The sequence below is a fragment of the Fusarium oxysporum genome, chromosome 3, assembly GCF_000149955.1.
Source record: "Fusarium oxysporum f. sp. lycopersici 4287 chromosome 3, whole genome shotgun sequence".
NCBI lineage: Eukaryota > Fungi > Ascomycota > Sordariomycetes > Hypocreales > Nectriaceae > Fusarium > Fusarium oxysporum.
The window spans coordinates 4,657,420-4,669,750 of NC_030988.1; the positions used below are offsets into that span (position 1 = coordinate 4,657,420).

General features: G+C 49.3%; 4 protein-coding genes across 5 annotated transcripts in view; 1 reads left to right on the top strand and 3 right to left on the bottom strand.

Moving 5' to 3' along the window:
- The first annotated feature begins 72 nt into the window (after positions 1–72).
- FOXG_06933 (uncharacterized protein) lies at positions 73–3,074 on the top strand. Its single transcript, XM_018385573.1, has 2 exons — positions 73–1,280; positions 1,333–3,074. The coding sequence occupies exons 1-2, from the start codon at positions 102–104 to the stop codon at positions 2,128–2,130; spliced, it is 1,977 nt and encodes a 658-aa protein (XP_018243010.1). The 5' UTR covers positions 73–101; the 3' UTR covers positions 2,131–3,074.
- FOXG_19468 (uncharacterized protein) lies at positions 89–4,765 on the bottom strand (the record flags this gene model as incomplete). Of its 2 annotated transcripts, none has more annotated exons than XM_018399684.1 (3): positions 89–3,016; positions 3,076–3,514; positions 3,564–4,765. In XM_018399684.1, 3 exons carry the CDS (start codon positions 4,668–4,670, stop codon positions 2,226–2,228), a joined length of 2,337 nt encoding a protein of 778 aa, XP_018243011.1. In that variant the 3' UTR covers positions 89–2,225. The 2 variants fall into 2 exon arrangements, with proteins under 2 accessions (XP_018243011.1, XP_018243012.1); XM_018399685.1 differs by having other exon boundaries at positions 89–3,029; positions 3,564–4,670.
- Positions 4,766–7,958: 3,193 nt separating this feature from the next.
- FOXG_06934 (amidase) lies at positions 7,959–9,233 on the bottom strand (the record flags this gene model as incomplete). The annotated part of the gene is made up of 4 exons (XM_018385574.1): positions 7,959–8,558; positions 8,603–8,682; positions 8,727–8,828; positions 8,882–9,233. The coding sequence occupies 4 exons, from the start codon at positions 9,231–9,233 to the stop codon at positions 7,959–7,961; spliced, it is 1,134 nt and encodes a 377-aa protein (XP_018243013.1).
- A 2,142-nt stretch (positions 9,234–11,375) lies between these two features.
- FOXG_06935 (uncharacterized protein) overlaps positions 11,376–12,331 on the bottom strand; it is a gene marked incomplete at both ends in the record, with an annotated part of 4,590 nt that continues 3,634 nt past the window's right edge. Inside the window, one exon of the mRNA XM_018385575.1 lies at positions 11,376–12,320. Coding sequence (XP_018243014.1) covers positions 11,376–12,320 — 945 coding nt within the window. The remainder of the gene's footprint in view (positions 12,321–12,331) is intronic.

The window sequence follows — 12,331 nt, forward strand, 5'->3', positions numbered from 1 at the left end:
TACGCACGCTCCATCGCATGCCTCCTAATAGTCATCCTCCGTGTCACTCTGAGTGACACCGATTAGATCAACCTCAGTCCTCTTCCTCACGTGTTGAGCCAATGCCTGTTACTCCGCCTCCAACAGCCCCCACTTCGGTTCCACCACCGGACCAAACACCAGCACCAACATCGGCCTTAACATCGACTTCAACATCGACCCCAACGCCGGCTCCAACACTGGCTCCCACTCTAACTTGGCCTTCGGCGTCGATGTCGGCCCAGAAGCAGGGCGCAGTTCAACCAGTGCATAATTGGTACACCAACCCCAAGACCAACGATGATCACGCGGCAGTGAGCCATGTCAAGTTCATGAACAAGTATTGGCCGAATGGCCAGGCTGGTTGGGCCAAGCAGCCCTTCATCCAGACTTTCCCACCAAGCAAGCGCATTGTTAGTCAACTTCACAGCATCACGGTCCTCTGCCTCTATTTTGAAATGGACCTGCAGAGTCTATATGAGCTTGATGGTTACATTTACAACGCTGTCAGACTCGGAAGCTCACTCAGGCAAATGAACTGCGGACGGGCTCTTGATTGCATCAAAAAGGCAAAAGGCTTTGAGAGACCAGTGCACAGGTCTATCTTACACGGAAAACAGGATGGCAGATTTGACAACGACATCTGGGGCTTTGACCCTAAGGAAGCCGCCGAAGCCGAGCATTCCGATGACTTACCAACCGTTGACGACATGGCTGCAGAGGTCAACATCAAGAGGCCCCTGAAAAGGCCCTCTATCCCCGGGTCAATCAAGCGACAACGATCCGGGAGTACTACACCTGCCCGAGACTCGAGTGCAGTGGAGTCGATTGATCTTATACAAGAGGACAGTGACCACGATTCGCAGTCCGCCACCTCACATCTCCACCCGATTGAGGACAGAGCCAAACAGAAAATCTCGGACCCCACTGCGTGGCTTTGCGATGAGAGTATCGACCGGAGTGTCAGGCAAATTTTGCTTTACCATAGCCGCTCTAACTTTGCCTGGCGGCATCCGCTTTGGCTCAATGTGCGGGGAGTCAATCACGAGAAGAAAGAGCTTCGCGGTAAATTTCCGAAAGATTCTAGAATAGTCTTTTGTCCGGTCCGCACCGCCTCGCACTGGTCGTTGGTTGTCATCTATCAAGAAAACGGCATATGTGTCAAAGCGGAGCATTACGACGGTATGGCCAGCCCCTCTCGCACCCAGGACATCGAAAAGGCGCTTAAGGAAATGCTGGGAGATATCAAGCTTCTCTTGATTGTAGGTATTGGATGAATCGTGCCCGAATTCGAATGCTGGCTGATCTTTGAAGGATGATTTTAAACAAAGGGATGGGTATAACTGCGGTGTCTTTGTCATCTCCGCCGTCGAACACTTAGTCCTGGGAATACAGATTCCACGAGATTTGGACCTTGCCAAAGAAAGGCAGAAATGGCGGGACAGACTACCTCCTTCTCCCTTTCTCAACCGCGAGACCTCATCATCGCACAAGCTGCCGACCCTGGAGCTCCCGAACCACCAATCCCTAGTGTCTGGAACCCATTCTCTAGAGCCCGCGTCAAGCTCTGACAATCCTTCCCTCGCCAAGGATGAGATTCTAGAGCGGATTCAACAGGTCAAAGACAGCATTCAGGGCAAGCAAAACGCCCTCAGTAAGATGCAAGATCGCGAGACTTTCAGAACGAGATTTGGCTCGAAAATGGCCGACGTCCGTGGATTAGTCGAAGGTGGCGACTTTTGGAACGACAAAGAAGAACAGAAGCAGCTTCTAGACGCCATCGAAGTAGTTCATAAGCTTCAGGAGAGGTTCGAGTCACAAGTCTTCCGTGGCGAGTCGAAGACCCAGGTTGATCAAGATATCAAGGATCTTAAAGCTCAGATAAATGATCTGCATCGGAAACGTGTCGCAATCATCCAGAAGGAGGTTCAAGAGGCCGAGACCAAGGCCCGACATTTGAAGCTCGCTCTACTGGAGGCCAAAAAAGCACAGGAGGAAGCAGGGTTCAAATCCACGACACTCCACGACACATTTGTGAATATGGCGTGGATATGGATGCTGACTAATAACTTCGATGTGGAATGGGTGGAAATGGATCCATTATGGAAATGAATCCATATTGTGGAATTTGTGGAATGGAAACCTACTTTGTCTAACAATGGTAATTAGTGGATCGCATCCATGCCTTGGTGACGTCGATGTTTTTGTCACTCGTCCATTAGAATCCTATCTAGCGACCCGATCAAACCGGCGCGCAACCAACTCCGTAGTGTCTGGCAAAGCCCAATTGTACTGGCATCTAGCCTATTGCGGCTCTTGGTAACCATGCGGCCAGTGGTCGAGAATAGCCTCTCACACTCGGCTGACATTGGTGGCACAGTAAGCAGATCCAAGGCCATCCTAGACAACCGGGGGTATTTGAGTCGCCTTATGTGCCAGTATTCGTAGGGATCTGTGACAGAAGCATCAGCATCCTCGATATCACGCTGCCACTGCTCGTATTCATCAAGATCCAGACCGCCAACTGAGGACCTAGGGGATTGAGCTGGGGATCGAATTGGCGACTCGGTAACAGAAATCCCTCCAGTCGTCAGTCCTCGCTTCTTTGTGCGCCACGCTGTGAACTTGTTTCTTGAGGTCTTCAGCCGCTTATTGGCAGGCAACTCAATCTCTGGGTCATCAACCTCCAGGTCCCTATACTCTCTCTCCCAGAGATCCTGGACCATCTCCTTCGCCTTGGTAATCCACAATTGTCTTTCGTCGTCGTCTCCCCACAAATCGTCAAACAGTGCCCACCGGTAGGCAGGATGAAGAACTGCAGCGCCATAGATCAGGGGGCTATCATTCAGGTGCTCGTAGTATTCGTTCAATTTGAGCCAACCCAGGTTGATGTTGACAGCGAGGTGATGGCCGTGCGGAAAATTGGCGACTGCTCTTTTCGCGGATTCGAGGGTTTCGAGAAGAAATTCGTACGCGTGAATAAGATCCCAGCTTGTTCCTGTACAAGCCATCTGTTAAAATAAGAATCGGGCCGCTTTTGAGAAGTCTAAGGCTTACCAGACAGTGGAGGGTCGATCTCGTTTTCCTCGACCTTTCTCCGGTGTTTTCCCTGTCCATCGCCCTCAAGGCCTCTCACAACCAGCTGGAAGTCAAGCAAAATGTCGTAAAGAGTCCCGAGCACATGCCAATCATCAGGTGTCATGCGATTCTCTTCCTTCAGGAAGAAGGGCAGCTTGGAGCCCTTTTTGATGTGGCCAGCTCTCGTCAAGTTGACCTTCTCCCACTCGTTTGACGCTCTCTGGACAAAAGAATTATAAAATGGCCTCAAGAGGAGAGCGCGTTCAATCATCGAGAATTGAGAAAGCCACCGGGTAGCATTGTCGACCACAACTCCAACTGGACGGTGTTTCTTGAGCTGAGCGTCATCAGAGAGTTGGCTCTCGACAGCCTGTACCTTCTTGAGCATATCGGTCCACGTGTCCGATCTGCTCACCTCCTAGGTCTTCGTGAGTATAACAAATAAAGCCGGGGACTCAGCCACCTACAACAGCAAAGTTATGCCATTTTCCAACAGAGCCTCGCCTCCTCCAGACTTCATGCTCCTTCGCTGCCGTGTGAAGTCCTTCGAAGACCTCTTTCTCGAAAGCATCCGGGTTCTTGCCATACAGCATCTGTTTCACTACTATGTTGACAACGTGGCCAACGCAGCGAACCCATCGCTTCTCCCAGTCGAAGCCAAACTCTAATCCAAGCTCCCCCATCGAGGTTTTATTGTTACCGGCATTATCCAATGTGAAATACCCGAGTTTATCGCTGATCTCGTACTCCCGAATGATCTCGATAATCTGCCCGGCGATATTCTCGCCTGTGTGCCGCTCTGTAAGCTCAGGCAGTCCGAGGACACACTTCTGTGGCCGATTATTTGAATCCCGAAACACACATGTGATGCCGTATAAGGCGTGTCGGTTACCAGACTTCCAGCCATCGTACTGGATATGGATCTGTCCCGGACTCTTTCGCAAAGCATCTTTCACTCTTTCCATGTTGTTGGTAAATTCTCGTTCTGCGATGGCACGCACGGTCACGTCAGTAATGTTAGCTTTTGTGATCTCGACAGATGGATTGAGGTAGTTGAAGATGTCTCGAAGATCTTGATCGTTGACGATCGAGAAGGATTGGTTAGAGTTGACAATCCAGTTGACAAGTTTCTGCTGGAATACAGTTTTGTCGAAACGTTTGATCAAGGTATTGATCAAATCTTGTTCCTTCGGCTCCTTCGGGTTCAACTGTAGGATTGTTGCAATGGACTGATGTGCTTTCTCGGATGCCTTTGTAGGCTTTTGCCTCTTGCCTGTCGGATCCATGATGCCATTGTGGTCCGTGTACAGGTGACCCTCAGCGTTCTGCAACCCTTTGATGGCGTAACTCTTTGGCCTCGGCCGCTTTTGCTTGATGCAAAGGCAACACACCCATCGGCGTTCCCCCTTATCGGCATGCTGGATATCGTAGCCGAACTGATATACCCATTGACGCACTTGGCCGTCTCTCTCCGTCAAGGTCCAGCCTTTGTAGAGCTGAAAGAGTCGTTGATTGTCTTCTTCTGTACGTTCTGGAACGGGTGTGGTTGACTTGGTAGGATGAAGGGTGGCCATTTCGGTTTGGAGTAGTCAGGGCGTGAGTAATAGTAAACCCTCCTAGAATAGACTTGTTTGAACTTTGTGTACGGGTAAAACGGAGTGGAAAATTGTTGCTATTGCGTTGTTATTGGCTATGGAAAGTACTTAGGGTATGCGCTATTTCACAAGGAAATCCAGGTATTTTCAAACCCCACCTAAATTTCCATTCCTTTCCACAATTTCCACATGTGGAACATGTGGAAGGGGTTCCGTGGCGTGGATGTGGAAAAGCTGAAGCCTACGTGGAATGGAATGGAATGGATATGGATCCACATTATGGATCCATATGTGGATTTCGTGGTATGGATTTGGACCCTGGGAGGAAGACTCCACTGAAAGGGAAGAGGCGCAACACGATGCCGACCACACGGCTGCGCAACTTGAGAAAACCGGTAGTGATCATTCGAGCAACGCTGGGTGAATTCGAGGTCCTGAGCAAGGTCCGGGGTATGGACAAAGAACCCAGAGGAACAACCAAAACATGGAAGAGGAGCACTACGACTTCATTCCACTAAACGGAAATCACGACATTGAAGAAAAATGGTTTAAAGTTGGACTAAAGCATCGACAAAGGTCGTTAAGAGAGCATGGCATTGTAACATTAATATGGGATGGATATCGGAAGGTAACAGGACATTAGCATGTGATACTAGAGTGCCTTAGAGTCTGAATGGGTATGGTAGCTACTAGACACCTTGGAGTGAGTTTTAGTGTATATTTTTATTTGTTTCCTCTGCAATATCTATAGATGTTTTTTTTTACTCTGGTCGCTGCCTACCCTTGTTATTGATATCCATACGAATGACCGATGCTACTCTGCTGAAGCCGGCTATCCAAGCCATGGGAAGACTGTTGAATTGTGTTAATAGAATTGATGCTAGCAAATAGTGGTGTGTGGTAGCAGTAGAGGTAAGAAAATAGGACAAAGAGCCGACCATAGCAGTTCTGTGTTATATGAAACTGGAATCCTGCTATGATAGACGGCGCTGGCATGTACGTTGCTGGCTGGGTAATTGGTATTATGGCTGGCATGAGGACGAAGTATGGTATGCTAATATGGTCCGCAATGTTAACGTACCATACAAAGCCGTGCTAACATGACGGGTACTTGAATGTTAGAGACCATGTTAACATTTGTGGCTGCACTAGCATTATTGGTTGCGCTAACATGGGTGACTGTGCTAACATGAGGTGTATGATAACACTGGATACCATGGTAACATGATATGCTCAGACGCTATGCGGACATTTAATGCCGTTTTGATCCGAAATGTTAGATTAAATTAGGGCATATGTTTACATAGAATGCGGTGCTTCAATCGGTTAGACAATAAGGCAGATCTATGCTAGCGTTGAGATGGTGTAATTCCTCAAGAGCTAACATCGTCCATGTTAATATAGCCCCAGTAGCTAACATCAGCATGCTAACATAGTTTTAGTATAGTAATGCTGCTACGATATGGCAATGATGCGACAAGCAAAACAAAATATCTGTAAATAATATAGTCACCTATTGCGTGGACATGCAGTGACTGCAGATTACCTACCTGTGAGAATCTGAGTCGCTTTGCGCAGGGCGTGGCGACCTGGATCTTCCTATGGTTCTTTGTTCGGCCTATGTTAACCCCACAACAGGTAACACAGTGTTTTAGCAGGCAGAGAGAAAACAATGCATGGTTATGAAATTCAAAAAAAAAAAAAAAGGTAAAAAAAAAAAAAGGCGCATCTCCAATCCCATGATTTGTCACGTATCATTAGTGCCTTGCTCCCGGGTAACTCTGCGAGTTCATAAATGTCTGATGTCCGCAGCCGTTCTTCAAAAATTACCAGAACTTGACATCTCAAATGCTGAGCAATTTTCAGCAAATTTCTAATCGAATCATAAGCGCTCCCGATTTAGGTTTTCCAACCTCCAGTATTTTGTCTGCATCCACGTCTCTCCAAGCCTGAAAACCTTTTTTTTTCCAGCGTCAGTAAAGATGTACTCAAAAGGCTACCCGTCGACTTGATGCCATACCCAAAAACCCTTGAGAACGCCATCGGTAACGTCATGGGACCAAACGCAAGTTTAATCGTAGAAGAAAGCCTTCATAAAATTGATCCAGCCCCCCCCAAACAACAAGGAAACCAACCAGCGATAGATGCGACACAGCGTTTACACCATTAAGACCGAGACAGAGATCGACCTGGTAAGCTATCGCACATTATGCCCCAAGAGACGGTAAAAACATACTAATTGCTACTAACATAGAAGGGTATCTTGATGAAGGCCCGAGCATATGCATCATAAAGTCGAAACTAGGGAGATTTGATGTGTACTGGATGAGGTCGCGTTTGGTTTAGAGTAATTAACTTAATTCGTGGCGGAGAATGATTTGCTCGTCAACTATTTCGGCCGTATTGTCTTTTTCCTGGCGATTTGGACTACATCATGAGTCATACTGTGTAGCAAAGTGTATCAGCCGCACCGTTGTTGACGGAGATGCCGGTGCCGACGCGAAACGTCTGCAGTCATTTGAGCCGTTACGCGCTGCGCGTCTGATGTGGAATGCATCCAAGGTAAAGCGCGTTCAGAACACAAGTGGGGGAAGGCAATGGATCACTTACCCCAAGATCAAGACCCCGCCCGCATCATTTCACATCAATCCCTCATCAGCCTGGTGTCGCCCCCATATCACCCTTACAGCAATGTGATCCTTGCAGAAGTAGAGAATAAAGGGTTTACAAGCACAAGGTCGCGTAAAAGCTTTGTTCCCAAACTTGGACTCTCGCCAGCGTCTTCCGCCCCCAGACATTGCTAACTATGGCCCAGGGGTACCGAGACTGTCAGCCCCCACCACCATAACGCTTGCTCCACATTTGTCGGAACTACCCTACTGCCGTTCACCATGACCTCTCAAGCTTGATACTTGCTGCTTTGCCAGTCTTTCAACAGAAATGTTCTTCTATGTGTGTTTGAAATGAGTTGTCTCCAGCGGCTTGAGGACTCCCTGGCCTGTTCTACACGTTACTGTAGCCCAGGTCTTGAGCGTTACTTGAAGAAGATTGGCGAGAATGCACGCACCACATCCCTTGGTGACCTACCATTTTGTGTCACTTTTATTTTCCATTTTTCATACCGTCGCCACTTCCTTCTCTAACTCAGTTTTGGTCTCCCAACCGCCTTCGGCTTCAAAGATTTTACCGACCGCCTTGCCGACCTCCAAGAGGTGACGGTCGCGATATCGCGGTGCGACGAGAGACAGGCCAACAGGCATGTCATGTTCACCCTCGAAGCCCGGTACATTCAAGACCGGGGTATGAAGGCCTCGCGGCGGCCAAGTTGTCGCTAGCCATCAGCTGCGTCTTGCGAGTGAAATTATCCGAGTTCTCGACATGCTCGATCAAGACTTGGCCGATTTGGTCTTTTCCAACTCTGTATTCAGGTAGGGATGAAGTACGGCCCTCGGTGTGAAGCCCAATGCGATACCACTCTGGCACATCATCGAATACCGAAGGAAGCTCAAGCTCATGTACTTCTGCACCATGGGATCTGAGAAGATCTGCAGCGCGGGCGAGAGCGTCTTGTGTTCCAGGACCAGCAATGGGCCAGATGCTCGTCTTGCAAATCGCGAAACGTGCGCCTTCGATGCCTTGGAAAGCATGCTCTTCATCCTTGTCATCCTGGAGCCCGAAGATGTCGGCCAGAAGGACGAGGTCGCCAACACACCGCCCATACCATCCAAGAGTGTCGTACATCAGAGCGTATATTTTCCGACCCTCGCGAGAGACGGGGTTCCACGTTGGTTTGAAACCGTATATCCCATTGAACGAAGCTGGGCGAATCAAGGACCCGCCTGTTTGTATGCCAAGGGCCATAGAGATCTGGAAATCAGCGATAGCAGCGCCAGACCCGCTGGATGATCCACCCGGCGTTCGTAGGAGGTCATGGGGTTACGAGTCTTGGGGCCGACATGGATGGCAGCGAATTCGGTGGTAGTTGTTTTGCCTAGTCTGTTAGTTGCAAGTGTGCAAGGCGTATATAGAACATACCGAAGATGAGGGCACCAGCATGACGAAGGATTCGTACAGAAGCAGCATCTGTCTTGGGGAAATGTCCATCATAAAGTGGCGAGTTAAACTGAGTAGGCGTGTCTATACAATAATAAGCTCCCATCTTAGTGTCGGATATAACCTGGTCAACTTACCTTTCGTGTAAATGACATCCTTCACAGCGATTGGAAGTCCATGAAGAGGCCCTCTATTCTTCTTGGGGGTCTCATCTAGGAGTCTTGCTTCCTGTATGACCCTCTTTTCGTCCAGATACGCCCAAGCTTTGACGACTTCGTCGCGAGCCTTGATCCTCTCCAGTAAAGACTCAGCATACTCTTGAACTGACATCTTATCAGCCTGGATCTTCCCAAGAGCTACAGAAGCCGTGAGTCTCCATGGCTCGACACGACCGCTTAGAGAAGGGATTGCTTCATTGTATGACCACAGCCAAATTACAGGGCCTGCTACAGCCAGGAAGACGGCCAGGACCCAAAAAATATGCGGCATCTGGTAGCTCACAATGGTGGCTTTTCTCTACTTGTCAACTTCAATCTTCGGGAAGGGATCACCAGTCGAGGGACGTTACAGTTTCTTGCGGTCTCTTGATGGGACTCTGCGTTGGACCTAAAAACATGCAAAATTGGGCTTTCTCAGTGGTTGCGGAGATCAAGCTGAGGACTCAGGCATACGAGACAGAGACAGTTTGGGGAACTGATCCTTTCTTATTTAGGCATTGAGTCGTTGGCTAGAGTGGGGGTGCATCCCAGTTCAACTCTGCTGAAACACATTGAACCATGTTGTGCAGTACTAGAAGCCACTTTCTAATCAAATCTATTGGGAAACAAACGATGCACGCCGTTTCCAGAATGGCCTAGGTGATTTTGTAATGGTGGCACAGTATGTCTAGCAAAAGTTCCATCGAAACCTGAGTGCATCCGACGCTCTAATGAGCCAGATAAACTTGGATTCCAAGGTGGAAAAAGCAAAAAAGCTCAAATGTCATTGGATGTACGTGCTTATCCCGTACCTCGCGTCCCATGGCGATGGCGATGGCGGGGAGGGGTTTCAATGCAGATTCGTCTACGACATTCAATCACGTGGCTTATTGCCACTTCTCAAGCTGACATTGCATGCATATCCTTCTCCAACTTCACACCACCATCATGGGCGTCTCGCGTCGGATGGTCGCGCTGCCAACCCTTCATACACTACATCTCTGGTTCTTGCCTAGCTCCATTCATCTTTTGACGCCCAAAAATAGCCAAATGCTTCTTGCCTATCACAGCGAACAACCGCCCCATAGAACTACCTCCTCCATTGGTCCTTGGTCACCTGTTCTGACAACGATGACGAGTGACCATCCATTACTGAGTACACAAACAGCTTACGGCCTTGTACCTCAAGCACGCCGGTAATCACAGTATAGCCACGAGGCAATTGAACACCGTCTCTGGACATCCCGCTTTTCCAGGTAGCCGGTCGCCAATCGGTCTGGCTGAAAGTTCAGCAAATTGTCCACATTCAACGAGAAAGGAGCGAGCATCAAGATACATATTGAGGGATGCAGCCGAGCTTGCAGCATCGAGGATCTTGCACATTGTCAAGAGAGCTCAACCTGCTCCGGATGTGCAGCTACCTTTCTGCTTGACATATTTACTGGTATTTTCATCACTGGGCGTACTGATCAACTCATCGAAGGAGCTGTTGGTTCCATTAAAATGACGAGAAAAGCCGACAATCCCTCTGTACCGAAGCGCAGATAGAAGCAGTGAATCTAGCCCAGAGCACCAGAGCCGCGACAATCCTCGAGACGCTTTTGTGTTGCAGACAGACAGGCGACCGAACTGAATCCATCACGCCGACCTATTACCAGACGAGAGTGTGACTGTTCGACACGTTGGACTCACGCCTCCGAGATGCAATGGCAAATCGACATCAATTGAACAGCAGGATGGACGGATCAATCGAAAGGCTTGATGAACATAACCTGAAACTCCTAACACAAGATTCGCTGGGACGAAGTAATCATGCTTGGAGATGGAATGCCACATCGACCTGAAGGTTGAATGACGGAACTGAGCGGTGATGTTGCACATGTCAGACGAAGTTCCCGCTTGACTCATAGAAGATGATGGTAGGGAATTGGTATGCGTGGAGTCAGAATGGAACAGGTTTATATGAAGTTGTGGAATTATCAGCGGACGCGAAGTAGTTACTAGTGAAGAGACGGAATGAGCATGTATTACTTCCAAACATCGATGAACGACCTGAGTAATAACCTTTAAAAACGTACCGATAGCTCCTAAAATGTATACGTGAGGGTCCGTCGCCAACACGAACACCTTTGCTTCACCTCAGAACAATCCAGCCTTGCTCTGATACCTGTTGCCACCCTCCGCAGCCCACTACTCGGAATGACTGTAAATGGATGCTTCGATCACCTCAGCGTCGCAGGATTTTAGTCATGGCTCTTATGAGCTATTGCGCCGCCAACTCGGCCTGTGTACCAGTAGCTGGCATTACGCATTTCCAGGCGATGGGTATGCTAACGTATATAGGTGTCGAAGAGCCGACTCTGGTTGTGAAAGTAGAATTGACGTGGATGTAACTCTTTTTGAAGCAGTATTTTTTCATCAGATAGTATACTATTCAGTGTCTTTGCTGTCCTTGCTGATGTCCAGAGATATCTCTTGCCCCTTGGTGCCACCCTGCTTTATCTCGGAAGCAGTTAGATCGTCCACCGCCCGCGTTGGACTGAGCGTTGTCGAGATCTGCGGCACCCTTGGAGCCCATGCCGCCCTCTAAAAGCTCTCCGCCTTCCATGACGGTGCGGAGCTCGAGGTTCTCGTCCTTGGAGTACACGCGTACGCCGACGATGCAGATGGCGTTCCAGGGCTCGGGCATCTTCTCCTCGTCAGAATCAGTCTCGCTCTGGACTCGAGACCTTTTGGATATCATACGTCTGGGGTCGCGACTATTATCATCGCTACTGAAAAGCCTTTCATGATCGTCAGCTGGAGAGGCTGATGACTCGCCTGCAGAGTCGTAGGCAGGTCGAGGGCGGGTGGGGAGAGGCTCTTCTTCCTCGATGGGAGCGGGAGGTCCTCCGCTGACTGGTGGGACCTCCTGTTTCTCTTCAGCACCCTCAGCTGTTGAGTCCATGGACTTGGGAGTCAAGTGAGGTGATCCAGTTGAGACCGAGATAACCGCGTCATCATGATCCTTGTGGTGCTCATCAACGACAACAGGCTCATCCTTGTCCTCTGAAATCTTAACCTCCTCAGTCTTCTTGCTCAAAGCCTCATCATCGGCCTCTTGAGCCCTCTTCTCCGCTTCCGCAGCCTTCTCAGCCTCAGCCTTAGCAATCCTCTCCTTTTTCATCTGCTCGCGCTCAGCCTTGACCTTGGCGTTGAACTCCTCATCAAGACGGTTCTGCTCAGCCTCCCACTCTGCGCGACGTCGCTTTCTCTTGTCCGCGTTCTTCTTGGTCTGTTGCTTGGTGACGTCGCGGATGGTAGCGCGCTTCTCCCACATGCGGCGACGCTCCTTCTGGCGACTGGCGGAAGCCTTCTTCTGATCCTTCTTCTGGCGAAGCTTGGTGACCT